Below are 18821 nucleotides of genomic sequence, written 5' to 3'. Positions count from 1 at the left end.
CTGGGTAGATCTAGGGATAGAAGTAAAGAATGTAGGTTGTAGTGTGTTTTAACGCCGTAACTCCTGAAACCTGGATGGATGACACCTCAGACTACCATTTGAATAACGTGGCATTGATACTAAAAGGCATTTGTTTTTGACTGTGTACGCAATTGCCTGCTCTATTTAGAATAAAGAAAAAAACGAATTGCCTGTCACAAGGAGGGGATGAATAGCCCGATTAAAGACAATTGTGCATTCAATTGAGAAAATCTCGTTTCTCATCATGCGGTCGAGGATTCTTCTTGATGCCAGGGGAACAGACATTATTAGGGATAATTTAGGTATTTTGTGTCATGTAGAAAATGCTTATGGCATTATGCTGCCATGCAAGCGTTCATTAATGACTAATTTCTCAGTGCTCTGGCAGGAATTCTTGTTTTTGATGCATGGCCTTCACTTTCATAAAGCTAATTAATCCATTGCCAAAGTCCTTAAGTTTAAACAATCCTTCTAAAATAAAATGAAAATGACAATAAGCTGAAATCAAGTGAGGAATTGCATACAGAAGTGTGGTTTCATTAGGCTCTGATTGAACCAGGAATTAATCATTTCTGATTCAAAGTGTGCTCATGAATTATTTAACTATTCTTTTTAGATTGTTTGTTTTATTAGTTAACATATAAATAAAGGAGGCTTTACAATCCTTTCAAAATTGGATTGCACATTATGTTTAAGAGCTTTTCTATTTTCTTAAGATCATTGCAGTATCATTTATTCAGCTTTATAGGTCGACGTGCTACGAATTAGTCAAAGATTGGTGTTTGGTCTATTTTCTGTATTGGTATTTCCGTTAAGAGACTAGTGTTTTATTGGGTCACTGCGTAAGGTACAGCACATCCTACATCTTCATTGGAGCAATTCACTACAAAATCAATGCGCACTAACCGCCCCCCTTTTAAAGGCATTTTGGAAAAAAACATAAAAAAACCAATGAATGAGAGATTTCTTGCGATATAACTACATGAAGTGTGATATCACCGGATTAAGGGATGGTCTTTTATGGTATTTTTAATGAACTGCAAAGTTCAGTGCAGCCAGTGTATTTCAGCAGGGAAATAAAGGTTTCCCTTTTGACCAGTTATTCACTCACGCCTTCTGAGTCTTCTTAAGTAAAACCAATCGGCAGGCCCTGGAGCATCATACGGGATCAGCATGCATATATACACACGCACGCACGCACGCACGCACGCACGCACGCACGCACGCACGCCACGCACGCACGCACGCACGCACGCACGCACGCACGCACGCACGCACGCACGCACGCACGCACGCACGCACGCACGCACGCACGCACGCACGCACGCACGCACGCACGCACGCACGCACGCACGCACGCACGCACGCACGCACGCACGCACGCACGCACGCACGCACGCACGCACGCACGCACGCACGCACGCACGCACGCACGCACGCACGCACGCACGCACGCACGCACGCACGCACGCACGCACGCACGCACGCACGCACGCACGCACGCACGCACGCACGCACGCACGCACGCACGCACGCACGCACGCACGCACGCACGCACGCACGCACGCACGCACGCACGCACGCACGCACGCACGCACGCACGCACGCACGCACGCACGCACGCACGCACGCACGCACGCACGCACGCACGCACGCACGCACGCACGCACGCACGCACGCACGCACGCACGCACACACACACACACACACACACACACACACACACACACACACACACACACACACACACACACACACACACACACACACACACACACACACACACACACACACACACACACACACACACACGCGCGCGCGCGCTTCCTGGCTATTTCGACTCATTCGAAGTGATAGAAGTCTGTGGTTGTATTAATGGGTAAAGGTCCATCGGCGGAGAGCAGTTGTTTCCCGGCGCTCCGCGTCCCGGCGCTCCGCGTCCCGGCGCTCCGCCCTGTGACCTCACTGCGCTCCACAACCCCTCTCCTCTCTATTTCCCGCCCGAAATGCATTTTTAAGGGAGACGTTCCCACAAACCACCCACAGTGCCAACTCCCCACTAACAGGCGTGTGATGGCACTAATGGTGACATCCCTTCCCGCGGCAACCGAGCTCGAACGCTCCCGATGCACCGAAAGGGTAGCCTATACTGAACCCGGTTTTCGTCCTCAAGGTTTTCCGTCAAGTTCTCCCACCGTCACTGGCTCCTAACGGGAAGAAGCAGCCCTATAATGGGCCTGTGCGATGCCCCGATCCTTCACACCCCTTCGCCCCCTCACTCCATGAGAGAGAGGGGGCTCAATAATGCAGCGTCGACGGTCAGCCATATTCCATCTATCTATATTATCTACCTCTCTGTTACATTTCAGTGCCCCCTATGCAGGCAAAGGAGTCGTCCTCCCCGCAATAATGAATAACAAATGACCCCCCCCCCCCCACAACGTTTCAGAAAAACAGGCTATTGGTGTTGTTTAAAGGAGTTGCTTTACGTCCCCCCGGTCTTGGAATATGTTTAAACATTGAACATTTCCCCGCTTGTTTGCTTGGGTTTGTTTTGCAGGGATTTGTTGTGCAGGGATTTCTTCTGCCTTTCACGTTGCTGCTGTTGTTGATTACCCTTATTTGAGACTTTTTATTCACTCTTTATCTTGCAAGGAACATAGCACACGCTGCGTTTCCATGGAAGCATGAGAAGACGTAGCTTAGTACAAAATCACTTTTTAAAGGAATTTGGAAAATATATATTTACCAAAAGCTTACCAATATTATACATATATACCCCAAAAATAAATATATATGAAGCTATATGCTATCATGATATGCAACGTCAAACTAAGCAGTTAAGCCTCCTAGGTTATGTTGAATGGACAGCGGTTCCTTGATCCTCTGTGGCAGATGGGACGCTGCAGCGCGACCCACTCATTAAGAGCTGGACACCAGGCTCAGCAGGGAGGACTCCTGCTACAGCAGCCTTCCAGCCATGGCCTAGCGGGTCACCAACCACCCAGTGGGACCTGTCCTTACAGGCCTCTCTCTCCATTTCGCTCTGTCGCTCCCTCGCTCCCTCGCTCTCGCTTTGTCGGTCCGACACCGACGGACGCCCTGTTGGTCGTGCGTGGTGTGATGTGGGGGGGGGGGGGGGGGGGAGAGAGAATAAGGATTTGCGCCTGGCAGCACCTTTAAGACGGGAGTGCACTAAGTTGAAGAGAGAGAGAGAGAGAGAGAGAGAGAGAGAGAGAGAGAGAGAGAGAGAGAGAGAGAGAGAGAGAGAGAGAGAGAGATGGAGAGAGAGAGGCAGAGAGAGAGAGATGGAGAGAGAGAGGCAGAGAGATGGAGAGAGAGAGTGAGTTGCCCGTGGCGGTTTCACATTCTCACCTAATAAGTGAATGACACACTTGGCAGAGCTCCCGTGAGTGGGTATTAATCACCATTAGGTGAAAGGCAGTGCACCGTGGAGTTCCACCCCGCTGGGGCTCGTCCCATCTCCCCCCTCTGCTTATCGCCGGTGGTGCTTCCGCCGTGTCTCTGTTGATCCCCCCCCCCACTGGGATGAGCCCTCTTGGTTCTGATTGGAACCCCCGACTCTCCGTGTAGTACAACAACCCCCTATGCACAGCGGCAGAGGACTTGGCCTGGTTAACAACATCACTTTGGATTAGCATGCTAAATTAAGCAGGCCTCAAAAAATAAACTCAATATTCGCAGATGACGGCTCAATTGGAAGGGGGCCTTCGAAAATACTTATATTCAAATGACAAAGATAATTATTGTGTTATATTTGAGACTCCGGTGCTAGCATGATGAAGCGCGTGAGGGTTTCTGGGGGCCGGGGTTGGCAGTTACACCCCTGTTTGATATTCGGTGCCATTGACCTTGACGGAAGGCCTTCACAGGCTGTTCTTTGGTGGAGATACAGGGGAAGGAAGGCCTTCACAGGCTGTTCTTTGGTGGAGATACAGGGGAAGGAAGGCCTTCACAGGCTGTTCTTTGGTGGAAATACAGGGGAAGGAAGGCCTTCACAGGCTGTTCTTTGGTGGAGATACAGGGGAAGGAAGGCCTTCACAGGCTGTTATTTGGTGGAGATACAGGGGAAGGAAGGCCTTCACAGGCTGTTCTTTGGTGGAGATACAGGGGAAGGAAGGCCTTCACAGGCTGTTATTTGGTGGAGATACAGGGCCGGGGCAGCACTGAGGGTGTTCGTTAGCCTCAACCTTAGTATTCTATCTGCTTCCATAAGAAGCTGTTTTTATCTTTCCCGAGTCCCAAACTTATAGACAAAAGGCTTTTTTTTATTTCTCTTCCATGTTTAAAATATGCTCTATCACCAACATCCCCCTTCCCTCTGAAGCAAAGCAGAGGCCATGAAGTCAACTTCCATGAACTGGCTGGACTATAGGCTAATGGTTTATGCATATAGATCCCACCGGATTCATTATGGCTGTACCATCTCTCGCCCTCGATCGGGCCAAAGATCTTCCTCTTTGCTAGGCCTCTATAATACACACACGGCCATGCACTTCTCTCTCTCTCTCTCTCTCTCTCTCTCTCTCTCTCTCTCTCTCTCTCTCTCTCTCTCTCTCTCTCTCTCTTACTCTTTTCCACACGCACGTACTCACGCCAACACACACACACACACACACACACACACACACACACACACACACACACACACACACACACACACACACACACACACACACACACACACACACACAGACACACACACACATCCATCAAGAGATCCACTCATCATTGTAGAGATCCTATTTTCTCATTTCATAGTAGCATAAACAGAGAACATTTGTTGCTGTTGCTGAGTTATTTGCGAATTACCTTGGAAGCCGAAATATCATTTTTCATACTGAAAGCCTTTGGTCTCGGGTCTACAATGAATTTCTTTAAGGTGCTGAATCAACCTATTTGTCAGTTCATTAGTAATTAGCTTTGAATGTGACAACAAATTAGAAACAAATTCCTTCGCCGCCAATTAATCTTTCAGTAATTTCATAGTACTGTGCGTGTGTGTTCGCTCACGTGTGTGTATGCGTGCGTATGTGTGTGCCTGTGCCTGTGCGTGCGTGCGTGCGTGCGTGTGACAACGCGCTGCGTCGACAAAAGGCGACGTCCAGACATACCTCAATTGGATTTGGCACTTTGCTGGGTGGATTCCACTGCGTTTGGAGCAGCAGACCCACTTGGCAGCACTTACCTCTGGTTGTTCTGTTCCACCGCCTGGCTCCCGGGCTCCTATCTCAGCCTGAAGGGGCGGACACATGGGCAGGGAGCACGCTCGTATCGTTATATCCAGCCGCCCGCCACCCCCTCGCCACCCCTCACTCCCACCTTAAACATGGCCGCATTAATGGAGTTACCAGTGCATCTCTCAGCACGCGTAAAACGCCTTATAAAGGTAACAAGTGTGAAAGTGCAGATTGAAAGTGCTCCCCCAAGGTGAGGATGTAATTCCCATTCGGGGGGTGAGGGGGGTGAGGGGGGGTGGGGGGTGGAGGGGAGATGGGGGATTTTAAAGCTGGGGACCATTTCATTTATTTTTTTATCACAGTTTGCTCTGTGCCGTGTGTGTACTCTACGCATTTTAGGTCCGACTCCTCTATTAATCTCCCACAGAGTTGTAACCATCAGAGTGGGCCTAATGCCTGCTAATTAGTGTAAATGGCTCTGCATTCTGGGGGGACTTTTTTTCGGTGATGGATGAAGCGAGCCCAGTGTATCTTTCCGGGGGATTTTTTGGAGGACTTTTTATTTTGGTTTGTTTACCGCTGACTTTGAAATCAAACGTCTTATTAACTCCTGACTTAGCTGTTTTTAATGTGCACTGTAGCGTGTGTGTGTGTACTCAAACTCCCCCCAAGCGATGGTGCCTGGAAAAAAATGTGTTGCACGTCGAGATTCACTTGATGTTGCTCAGTGCGTGGAAGGTCTTCCGGGAGTGATATTGTCTGGTGTCTGGCGTTGGGTTTAATGTAACACTGCTGTCTGCTCTTCTCTCTCTGTGCTCTGCAGCTATGCGGCTGTGGGCTCCTGGGAGTGGGCATCTGGCTCTCGGTGTCTCAGGGCAGCTTCGCCACCTTCTCGCCTTCCTTCCCCGCGCTCTCCGCTGCCAACATGGTCATCGCCATCGGCGCCATCGTCATGGTAACGGGCTTCCTCGGTTGCCTGGGATCCATCAAGGAGAACAAGTGCCTGCTTCTGAGCGTGAGTTGGCCCATCAGCGTGCCTAAAGGATTGACCATGATTCTTCTGTTATCTCTCTCTCTCTCTCTCTCTCTCTCTCTCTCTCTCTCTCTCTCTCTCTCTCTCGCTCTCTCTCTTCCTCCGTCCATGTTTATTTTTGTTACTTAGAAAAACGTCTTCTTACACCTAATACTACTACATAACACCTAATACCACAAAATAACTGTACTATTGTGGATGAGGTTCACCTCATATCCCCCCACACACACAAACTCTGGGTACCTAGAGAAGCACAATATAATGGAATAAATCATTACTACGTTTGTCGTACTACTATTGCTACTATTTCTACGACCAAAATAACATGAATGTATCTGAATATAAATTCATGATATATGTATATGAAGCCCAGATATGTGCAATTTATTCACATATCGACTTTTCTGTAAAATTTCTTTGATTTGATTTTACATAAAAAGATGAAAAGCTATGAAATACGTCTCTCAGAGTAAGCCGTGACTCGTGACATTCACCTTGTCACTTAATTCATAACACGGAGGGCGTGAGTGGCACCTACGACAAAGATTGGCACTGAGAACAACTTTAAGGGTTCCCACTTAACCTAATGGCTGGAAGGAAAGCCCTGATTGTTAGTTACAGAGAGATGCATTCAGAGGGAGAAATATTTGCGAGAGAAAGATGTATGTACGTGCACAGTTTAATACATACACCTATGTTCTTCAGAAATGGAAAGTTTAAAAACCTGTTCAGTCATGGAATCGTTTTGTATTAAACCTGCTGGGCGGGGAAGTGGGGGGGAAATTAAAGTCGAAGAGTTTTACCGTTCTGTGAATAAAGACCAAACAATCTTGTCTATTTTCCACGGATTTGGTCACGACTTAATGAAACAATTGAGAGACGGAGGGCTTTCATGTCTGTTACATGGTTGAATTATGCCGGAGAACTAATGGCAGTTGCTACTCTCTGGCTTAAAAGAGCTGAGGAATAGTCTATGCAATACAAGAAACCTTCTGACTAGACCTGTAATTATGAATCAGGTTATTCAAGCGGTTCTCATCCCTCGCTTGAGTCTGAGGGGAAGTCAATTTGTCTCGTTACCTTTCACAACCAGTTGGTTTGGGTTTCTTTGCCAAACTTGTTGACATTAACTCAGAGTTAAGATTACTTACCATCTGTGATATCTTTTAGAATACTGTCATCTGGGAGGCCAGCCAAATCCTTGTGTAATGTGTACGTGTGGGTTTGTTATATTATATTATATACTTGTTTACAGCCTAATAAGGGAAGGAAAGAGATGGAGAACATTCATTCATATGATTAAAAGTCTGGTCATAAAGAATCGCCTGTTGCGGCATCTGGTACTTTGGTTAAGATAACATTTTCAGTGAGAAAGATAATGTGGCACACAGTGGAGCTGCATACTTTTATGCTCTTGCAGGACATTGCAGTTGATGAAATGGTTTTTCCTCATACCAATAGCAAAAGTCCTTCTCTTTCATAAGATTTCTCTCAAAAGATGTAATAAGAGGTCAATTTCTAGAGACAAAGAGAGGAGCGGAAAATGAGAGACGAGATGCCCACCTGACATTCAAATTTGATGTGATTATTGTTTGTGTTGTTTGTTTTGTGGCTGAGTCAGGATGTCTTAAAATGGCTGTCATCTATCAAACGCAAATTTTAAATGTTTCCTGGCATGGTTGCGTTTGCAATCTCACTGAGGCACAAATTGTTGACTCTCCATCTCTCTTTCTCTCTCTCTCTCTCTGTATCTCTCTCTGTATCTCTCTCTCTCTGCAGTTCTTCATTGTCCTGTTGATAATTCTCCTGGCGGAACTCATTCTGCTCATCCTGTTCTTTGTGTACTCCGACAAGGTAGGTTTTTACCCCATTAACATCAACACTATTTCAATATGCTCCTATTCTGTAGATGTGAATACATACCAATGGCATTGTACACAAATCTTCATCTTTTCTATAGTTTAGAAAACGACCCTAATAGACAGACACATGACGAAGAGGCCCTCATCATAACCATACAGAGGTAGTCGAGTTGGGCTTGAGATGTGTTAGTTATTTCTGGTGGTCAGAAGTCCTCCCCCCCCTTTCACCTCAGCTGTCCATGGTCACACCGTAGGGTGCGACTCCACACCCAGACAGTTGGTTCCCCCTCATCACTTTAGCATGTGACTGTGTCCGTGTGCGATTGTGCGATTGTGCGTCGGTGTGAGCGTTTTTTTCTCATGACGTCCACGTGGGCCGGCGCTGCGGGTCTTTATGTGATCCGTTCGGTGTTGGACTGAAGGAATGAACGTACGGACATATGGACAGTTCTGACCGGGCAGAGTCGTTGCGGTATACCGAGCGAGAGAGAAATCCCTCGGCCTACGTGAGACGGTTTGACGCCCGACCAGCACCTCCACCTCAGCTCATTCCCACCCTGCTACACCCATCCAGCCAACAGGTGTTTTCACGCAGCATCCGGGGAACCCGATGATGAAAGGCTCAGGGGGGCCCTTCCAATGAAACAGCGGTAGATGGATCCTCTATTTATACACTCACGCTCGTTCTATTCCCCTCTCCCGGGGACATAGGCTAATTCCCGCTCTTTGTTCTGAGGTTATTGCTCAACCCGCGTCTCGAGGGCCGATAAAGGAATTCATTTAGAAGCCCATCCGTTCTTAGATTCCCATCTGGATCTCGCAGGCGCCCCCTGTCAGAGGTAAATATGTCTGTTGTCTTATCTCCCTCGCGCTAAGGGCTTAACTTCTTAAAAAAAAGAGAAGGCCCAAACTCCGATTCTTTGGGCGGAATCTTAATGCGGTGCCTCTCGACTGCACCGCCGCCGCCGCTTCCCATCAGAATCGAGGGAAAGTCGAGATAAGGATGGTGGCGGATTTTCGGAATGAGAATTAAAAGGATCGCATTAGCAAGCGATGAGCGCTCCGGCTCGCGGGAACCCTCCCCTCCGTCAGTCGCTCCCCATTAAACATCGAGCCCGCGCGCGCACGGATATAAATCAGCGAGTACAGCGATCAGGGCGGTTTGTCGTTGGTCTTTCAATCGTCATTGGCACGTGCGGTTTGCCGTCGCAGATTGTGTTGTTTCTGTGCCTAATGGAATCAGGGGAGGGGGGGAGGGGGGCCAGCCTTCGAATGTGGAGCTTTTCCCTGTTTGAGGAACCCGTACAGCTGTATATAAACAAGATGATATTCGGTGTGGCTGGACACACAGAGAACAGATGACAGATGTTTCGGTGTTTATTAGGCCGGGGATCTCGTGATGTTCGCCCTCCAGCCCCGCGGTTCTCCAGTGGAATTGCGTATGCCGTGTGAGGCCTTGCCGCTTCATGCGATGCGGCTGCCTGATCAGAAGAATCCCTAATTCACCACTGCCATTTGATCCGAGAATCACAAGGCATTTATTAACAAGTCTGGAAGACACACACAACACTTGGCAGCTTTTAAAAGTCTATCGACAGAGGCCTGCAAAGTAGATATTTTAGTCTTTCAAACACAACATGATTTAGTCATGAGTGATGCCTCTGTCAACTGTGATCCCGCTGTGTGATATCCTGTTGAGAAAACTTTAGTTTTATCTCTCTCTCTCTCTCTCTCTCTCTCTCTCTCTCTCTCTCTCTCTCTCTCTCCCTATCTCTGTCCCTCCATCTCTCGCTCACTCTCTTTCTCTCTTTCTCTTTCATCCATCTTTCTAGTCCAGTAAGAGCATAGCACACTAATATTCTGATCTATCAGGTTCTTGTGTCTGTGTATCCCACAGGTAGTTAAACAGAGTTGCTACAAAAATGTATGATTGTTCGCTCACATGCACACACACACACACACTTTTTTAAGCTGATGTGCCTAGGCTATCCAACTCAATTACCACGATGTGTGTTGTCTCTGTGTGTGTGTGTGTGTGTGTGTGTGTGTGTGTGTGTGTGTGTGTGTGTGTGTGTGTGTGTGTGTGTGTGTGTGTGTGTGTGTGTGTGTGTGTGTGTGTGTGTGTGTGAGTGTGTGTGTGCGCGTCTAGTGGTGGAGGGAGGCAGGGGGGGATCAATAAAGGGATCTCTCAAGAGGCTGGCTTGGTCACACACTAGATTACAGCCATCAGAAGCATGGGGGGGCTGGGGGGGGCTCCAGCACCTACCACCAGGAGAGTGGAGGCTGAGCTGAACGAGCACTTTAATAGCCCCGGAATGATCGACTGTCTGCCCGGGCAACGGCGAGGAATTGGTACAAGTGTTCAGGGAGGGGGGGGGGAGGAAGATGAGGCAGAGACGGAGGGGGGGGGGGGGGGGGGGAAGGAGGAAGGCCGCATGAGTTTACAGATGATGCTGGAAGGTGCTAAAGAGTGTGTTGGTGGCTGGGTGTTTGTGGGTGTGTGTGTGTGTGTGTGTGTGTGTGTGTGTGTGTGTGTGTGTGTGTGTGTGTGTGTGTGTGTGTGTGTGTGTGTACATTTACATCACACAGTTTAGTGTTTACGATTAATTATTTAATTCCATGCATCTCAAACGAGTGTATCTCCCAAGCGCTCAACTGCCAACAACTACTACCACAAAGTTTTAATAGCTGCAACAATGTTCTCCAACACCAGCGAAAACGGGTATAAGATTGATCCGCTGGTAGTAATAGTTCCTGTAATGCTCCTCTTTATTGCCTGTTCCCCACGCTGTGGAGAATGAAAAGAAAAAAAGCTGTGTTCACTGGAGTTTAGTTCAACCGTGGTGAAAATTCGAGACATCTAAAGAACGACAACCATCCGGTTCACCCTCTGTTCTGTGTATTGTGTTCCTGTTGAGTCGACAGCCACTGGCTCCCTTATCTACCGTTACCATCAGCCCCTCGCCACCTGGCGTAGCCCCCCCACTGACTCATATCTGACATGGGACCTTTGTTCTCCTTGGCAGAAGAAAGGAGCTGCTTCTAAATCAACAGCACAACAGAGACCACAGTGAAGGAGTCCATAGGTCTTGTGTGTATGGTTCCTCCAGCCATGGGTTTTTACATGGACAGATTTATTTTGAAAGGTTGTATCTGTGATTGACCTTTTTTCTAACTTCCTTGCTAGCTTACTACTGATCAGTGTAGCTCTTTGCTCTCCAAACTGTCAGGGGACTGTGCTATCAGAGAGTACCTGCAAGGATGCTCCAGGGAGGGAAAGACGCTCTGGATCAGAAATGAACAAGATCTAAAGGTTTAGTGTATGGGAAATATTCAAAATGGGGACAAAATTTGCTTGTATTTTTAATTAACAGTATATACATCATAATCAAGCACAATTATTGGTATTTCTAAAGAGTATAGAGCCGTTCCATCATTATTTGACGTTTATGAGCTTACAAAAGAAAACCTCCAAAAATGTACATTGTTCGAGCTTGCCCCAGTTTAGCGGTCGGATCCAAAAATAAAAACTCACCCCATTGTTAACCCTTCAGCCCAAATTGCAACTAGTGCAAGCAGAAGCCAGAGGAAACTTCCCTCCTGTGAGCACTCCACCTGAATGCGTGGAGAACGGCGCACCAGAGCAGATCCAAACAGCCGACACGTTTCACTAGGCTGCTTGACGGTGCATGCAGTGTCTTCCCCTCTACCTAGTCCCCCAGGTTGGGATGTACCCAAGGCCCAAAGCGCAGAGCTGACAGCAGCCTTGGGCCCCAGTGGCGGGGTCCTGATCCCTGAATTATTGCCTTCCCTGCAGGACAGGGCAAACAGGTTGAAAGAGAAGAATAATACCATATGTGTGTGTGTGTGTGTGTGTGTGTGTGTGTGTGTGTGTGTGTGTGTGTGTGTGTGTGTGTGTGTGTGTGTGTGTGTGTGTGTGTGTGTTGGTCAGGGGTCGGTGGGCTGCTTTATTGAGGAAAATTGAGCCAGAGTAAAATAGAGAAGATTTAGAAAAATAAGCCCCAGTCATATGACAGTATTTCCTTAAGCACATAAACTTTACAGGTAGAAACAACTTTGAAGAGCACACACCTGAAGGCCTCCTGCTGTGCTTATATCACCACTTGCTGTTCTCCTCCATTGGCTCATTACAGCTTCCTAGCCGATAGGAAGAGTTGACAGACAGCTAGACACACAGACTAGCTGGCAGACAAACACAGAGGCAGGCAGTCACAGCACTCAGACATGCAGAGCGAGGGTTATAGAAAGATATGCAAATAGACAGCAATGCAGCTGGCAGACAGACAGAAAGGCAGTCCATCATTCAATGAGAGATGTAGGCAGAAAGAAAGGTAAACAGGCAGAAAATAGGTAGACAGGCAGAAACACTCCTTTGCTGTTTGCGCAGTGTGACAGAAAATAAACAACCACCTCTGCTTCCGCTGAGGCTTCTACTACGACACCATTATCCATAGTCGTGTTTCACTGCCAGTCTCTCCTTCTCTCTCTCTCTCTCTCTCCCTCTCTCTCTCCTTCTCTCTTACTCTCCCTCTCTCTCTCTCTCTCTCTCTCTCTCTCTCTCTCTCTCTATCTCTCTCCCTCTCTCTATCCCTGTCTGTATCCCGGTCTCTCTCTCAATCCCTCTCTTCCTGTCCTTCTCTTCCGCTCTCTCTCACTCCCTCTCTCCCTATCTCTCTCTCCCTGTCTCTCTCTCCCTCTCTCCTTGTGTCTTTCTCCGTCACTCCATGTCTTCTCTACCTCGCTCTCTCCCCCTCGCTCTCTCCCTCCCTACTCCCTCTCTCTCTCTCGCTCTCTCTCCCATTGTGTCGTGTGTTGCTGCCCACTCACCTAGCTGGCCAGGCAGCGGCCGGCCAGCTAGGTGCCTGTGATGAATGTGCTGTCGGGATTTGCTGAGTTTAGATCTGGCCGGCCCAGAGGAAACCCAGAGGAGCCGCGTCTCCTTGCTTTGTCTGCATGCACGGTGGCGCGGGCTCACTCTCTCTCTCTCTCTATTTCTCTCTCTATCTCTCTCACTCACTCTCTCTCTTACTCTCACTCTTACTCTTACTCTCACTCTCACTCTCTTTCTGTTTCTGTTTCTCTCTCTCGCTCTCTCTCTTCTCTCGCTCACACTCTTGCTCACTCTCTGTCTTTCTCTCTCTCTCTCTCTCTCTCGCTCTCTGTCTCAGTCCCTTCCTCTCTCTCGTCACTCACCAACTCACTCACTCACTCACTCACATGTTGGGCAGAAGTTTTTTTTTAAGTCATTCTTGGTGGCTGAGGAGGTGTGAGCAGCAGACTGGTGCTTCATGCCTGTGATGTACTACTGAGGCGTTTTACTGAAATCAGATTAAAATGGAGGAGACATGGGGTGTGTGGGGGGGGGGGTGTTCTTTATGAGAAGAATCGTCTAACACACCAACAATGTTTGGGTATCTGTTCCTCTTCTTTTGAGGGGGGGGGGGGGGGTGGGGGGGGAAATGGGTCAGAGACACATTTGCTCTGCAGTCATTTGTCTGCCTCTTGTTAGCGCTCCATCCGGATCGTTAGCTGCCTCCATCCCAGGCACTAGCAAAGACTTGCTCTGCACATAATGGCACGACACACCACAATTCAAACTTCACACTTCTGTGTTGGATGAAAATGTCGTTGATCTTTTTGTTTTTTTGCGTTGTCACTGACGGCATGGGGGGGTGGCGGGGGTACGATGTCGAACGCGTAACCACCGCGGGGAAGTCTGGGTAATAATGAGCCGGGGAAATTTTCACCCGGCGAACAGCAAAGAAGAAATAGCAGTAGAATGCAGAGCAGAAAGAGAGAGAGAGACGGAGGGAGAGAGGGCAGGAGAGGGAGAGGGAGTGAGAGGGAGAGAGAGAGATAAAGTGAGAGAGGGCGGGAGAGAGAGAGAGACAGTGAGAGAGGGGGAGAGAGTGAGAGGGCGAGATAGAGAGAGAGACAGTGAGAGAGGGGGAGAGAGTGAGGGAGAGAGAGAGAGAGAGGGGGGAGAGAGAGAGAGAAAGACAGTGAGAGAAGGGGAGAGAGGGAGAGAAGGGGGAGAGAGAGAGAGAGAAGGAGGCGGGAGAGAAAGAGAGACAGTAAGAGAGGGGAGAGAGTGAAAAACAGTGAGAGGGAGAGAGAGGGTGGAAAAAGTGATAGACGGCGGGAGAGAGAGACAGTGAGGGAGAGTGAGAGAGAGGGAGCGAGAGAGAGAATGAGAGAGAGGGCGGGAGAGAGAGAGACAGTGAGAGAGGGGGAGAGAGTGAGAGGGAGAGAGAGAGAAAGACAGTGAGAGAAGGGTAGAGAGGGAGAGAGAGAGGTTGGGAGAGAGTGACAGTGAGGGAGAGGGGGAGAGAGAGAGAGAGAGAAAGAGAGAGAGTTCTTACCACTACAGAGAGCGATATTACAGCAGCCCGGAGTGTACTGTACAGCGTCTGCTGCAACAGCACTCATCTGCATAGACAGTGCTAGCAACAACCACAACCAAGAGGAAGGAATCTGTAATCATATTGATGTGGTTTCAGAGTTTGTGGATTCATTTTTTTTCAGGGCTGTTTCATATATGACTAATGAGAAAGTTGTTTATTCTTGGGGAGGCTTCCATTGCTCAGTGTTGGGGTGGAGGACGTGGGTTTATTCCCGGATATAATTGACTCATTCCTCCAAGCCTGGAAGAAATCTTGATCTTCAGGTTTATACGCTGCCAAGTGATAACTGAAACAACCCTAATTCAGGACCCAACCAGGATCCTATACCATGATAGTAGAGTACTGTTTGGTCCTCATACAGGATCTAGGAGGGAATCAGTCAGTCAGTCATGTCAAGTCTGCCTTGGATAATGATGGGTGCTGGCGGGCCAAAAAGGTCTGTGCCATCGTGATTCCTTTCTATAGCTTTTACAGACAGGGGACGCCAGACCTCTCTGCCCGCCAACCATATGTTGGTTTTTTTATTGGGGTCTTCTCCCCTAGATCCGCCGTGTTCCCTGATGGCAACAGAGGCGCCTGCTGAAGGATGTGGCACTCGGCCTGAACGGACGGTCTCCATCATGTGAGAGGCTAGATGATGAGGCCACTTGCTCTTATGTTGGCCTGTATATTGCACTTCGCATTATAATGGATATGGGGAGATCAGTCTAGGACGCAAAGTTGTACGTAGGCCAACTAGAAAAAGTACTACTCCTGCAGTGATCCTTTCCTCCTCTAGGGAATAATAAACACAGGGGTTAAGGTAGTTCACAGCTTTACCCCGGTGAATGAACATCTTTCAATAGGTATTTATTGGTTATCATCCTCTCCTGTTTTCAGTGAGCTTCCTGATACAATGCATCTTATTTGTATGTGTGCGTTTGCGTGTGTCTGCGTCTATGTAGGCGCGTGTCCGCGTGAGAGCGTGTGCATCTATGTAATCATCTGTATATGCATGTCTCTACAACAGGGTTGCGTGTGTGTGTGTGTGTGTGTGTGGGGGGGGGAGGTGGGGGGGGGGCTACGGGGCTGTTGCATAGATAGCAAACACTGCACTAATCCCTTGCACTTCAGATGTGAAAGCAATGCATTCCAGAAATAACTTCCACGCCTTTATAACGATGTGGAACACAGTCCTGGCAGTCAGTGGCATCATGTTTTCCAATATAATTACAGACGTCTCTGGAAGTCTGGCCCAATCTGTACTGGCACGTATCAAAGCTGCTGCACTGGCACACAGCGAAGCCCCTGTGGGCAGGACTAAAGCACCGATTGTATTTCTCATTAACACATCCAAATAGGAAATATTAGCCAGAGCACAGACTCACCCAGCCTCCTGATCAAGTGAGCCAATGATCTGTCGGCTCTGGCAAGCGAAGGGCATGATGCACCTGCTGTGCTTCCAAGTCGCATGTGAGGCTTTATTTCAAAAGGAGCGGAACGTCAATATGTATTCTGGTGAATCATCACCACTTTAAAATAACTCTGAGGGAAGATGGCCCCCGTGGGTCGATGTAGGAACCTGTGGCTGTACTCCGCTGCCCTTTTATGGGTTCGAGGTCTAATCACAGCATCATTGTGGCCATGGAGTTTGAGGCTCATTGGTATGCCTTACCTGCTCCTTGGAGGTAGGGTGGGCAATCTGGAGAAACCGTTCAGAGTGAGCTTGATTTTGGAAGAATTTATTTTTGATGGCCTTCAGGCCTCAAGGCCTGCTTGCAAATCCGCCATAAAACACACGACTAGCTCGACGAGCCATAGGTCTGCCTAGCCTCATGGAAGACTCTGGTAATGCAGAATGAGTCCAAGGGCATAGTGCACACATGTAGCCAGGTTGCCGTAAGACAGATAGGTAGGCTATCCAATCATTTCATTGGGTCCACAACAGAATCTAGTTTTTTTTATGATGATTTCCTGATTTGTTGATTGCCGGATGTGAAGAGAATTTTAACGCACATGAAAAAACATCCTTCTAGGATTTCCTGCCCCAGCTTTGACCTATACTATCTATCTTTAGGATAAAAGTGTGCAATAGTGAAATGTATGCTAATTCCCATTCGATATTCCCACGTCTCCAAGCGAGTTAGCATGTGACTCAAAGAGTGTGTTGTGTGTTGATGTGCAGGTGCGAGAGAACGCCAAGCAGGATCTAAAGGACGGACTGGCGCTCTACAACACAGACAACAACGTGGGATTACGCAACGCCTGGAACATCATTCAGGCGGAGGTGAGAGACCAGCTCAAACACACCCAGACACGCGCTCACCAACTCTCACACAGCCACCATCACAAACGCACCCAGACACGCGCGCACCAATGCTATCACAACCACCATCGCAAACACATGTGCATCAACAGCAGTGCTATGGTGAACTCAGTGTCTTTCCCACACTGCAGAATGTTGGAACGAACACAGGGATGCATTATTAATGCATTCATATTTTTGAGGAATCCATTTAACGGTAACTTAATTAGTTTTCCCTGCCTATATGCTAATGCTGGATGTTCAGTGTAAAATAATATTGTATGTAAATATATTCATAGGCTGGCAGATGTATTGTCAATGCTACTCTCAAGGCATCTGTGCCATATCTCCAGCCGCGGAACAAGGGTTTTATCCATTATTGCAATCACGCTGGAAAAGAATAGTGCTTTAATCATGCAAATCTGGTATATTTAATAACATCTTGTTGAGCACGCATTCAGAAGGTACTTTCTCCTCATCTGCTTGTGTGTGTGTGTGTCTATGTGTGTTTGTCTGTGTGGCTTTCTGATGTGTGTGTGTGTGTGTGTGTGTGTGTGTGTGTGTGTGTGTGTGTGTGTGTGTGTGTGTGTGTGTGTGTGTGTGTGTGTGCGTGTGCCTGTGTGCGTGCGTGTGTGTGTGTGTGTTGTACCTCCTCAGTGGAAGTGCTGCGGTGTGACTGCCTACAGCGACTGGCACGACGCGCTGAAGGACAAGTTTGTGCCGGACCGCTGCTGCCAGGAGCACTACCAGGAGTGTGGTCGCAACTCCACCAACATGTTCTGGAGCAGGGTGGGTCCCCCGTCCCCCCTACCCCCCTCAATCATCCCCCCTGGCTCTGCCTGCTAGCCCTGGACAACCCCCCCCTTGGGTAACATAAAGATGCTACACTGCAGGAGAGGTGGAAGCAAATTCACCATCCGCTCTGGAGGAGAGACTTCATCTCCATTCTCCAAGGGGGCGTTTTTCATTTGAAAGCTCATTGCCTTCCTCTCCTCTATTGTTCGGCTATCAAAGAGCTTGTTGACAGGGACTCATCTGCTTGTGAGGGTTAGGGTTAGGGTTAGGTCTGCCTTCTCTCCCAACAAGAGGGAGAAAGAGCGTGAGCAGGAGAGAGGGCAGGAAATGAAGTGAAGACGTGTGTGAAATTGAGTGGAGATGAGCCTTCTCAGGAAATTTTTGGTTCGATTTCCTAATGGCTGTTTCTGTATTTATTTATATTTATTGGCATACAAACATTACATATACCGTATATATATATATAATATATTATATATATATGAATTTTAATGTGACATTTGGATTATATAACCTATAAACGTACTAAAAGGTTAGTTGCCCCTCTCGGTGCTTTGGAAGATCTAACTTGTACTTACTTGATGCACAAGATAACTTGATCTCTTTGCTTAAATAACTCCTTTTCACGTGACCTGTTTAAATGGTCCAGTCTCATCTGTTTCCTGCCCTGTGGTCTGTTTCTCTAATACTCTCCAAATTAAGAGCTTTAAAATCATGGACAACTTTGATAAATACCTAAAGGTTACTTTGGAAAGCGTGTATGTTTGTAATCCTGCCAATAGGAGAACAGACAGACACCACCATCTTGACTTTAGCATCCCTGAACCACTAAACCAGATAAACACAATAAACAAGATACACACGGCATGCACAAACACACACACACACACACACACACACACACACACACACACACACACACACACACACACACACACACACACACACACACACACACACACACACACAAACGCACACGCACACAAAGTCCACTACAGGCCTTGACTCAGGCGATGAATTGTGTACTCTTGACCATAACTGTGTTCATAGTTTTCGGGCTTAACAGAAAATGCGGCCACACAGAAAAAATAATAAGCCGCATTTTCTGGTAGGAGTATAAAAGTAAACAAAAATATGTTTTGAACACGCCCAAGGACAAACAAGCAGTGTGTATTCATACACACTGCGGTGATTCATCCG

The 18821-nt window shown here is 47.9% G+C and overlaps 1 protein-coding gene across 7 annotated transcripts in view; it reads left to right on the top strand.

Annotated features, from left to right (window-relative positions):
* tspan9a (tetraspanin 9a) overlaps window positions 1-18821 on the top strand; it is a 139202-nt gene that overhangs the window by 112828 nt on the left and 7553 nt on the right. For all 7 annotated transcript variants that reach the window (XM_060060807.1, XM_060060810.1, XM_060060808.1 and 4 more), the window contains 4 exons: window positions 6046-6237; window positions 8035-8109; window positions 16707-16808; window positions 17484-17615. In XM_060060807.1, the coding sequence (XP_059916790.1) occupies window positions 6046-6237; window positions 8035-8109; window positions 16707-16808; window positions 17484-17615 (501 nt within the window). The remainder of the gene's footprint in view (window positions 1-6045; window positions 6238-8034; window positions 8110-16706; window positions 16809-17483; window positions 17616-18821) is intronic.

This window comes from Gadus macrocephalus, chromosome 9 (genome assembly GCF_031168955.1).
Source record: "Gadus macrocephalus chromosome 9, ASM3116895v1".
Classification (NCBI taxonomy): Eukaryota; Metazoa; Chordata; class Actinopteri; order Gadiformes; family Gadidae; genus Gadus; species Gadus macrocephalus.
The sequence above is the reverse complement of the archived record's forward strand: the minus strand, read 5'-3'. Positions and strand labels throughout refer to the sequence as shown.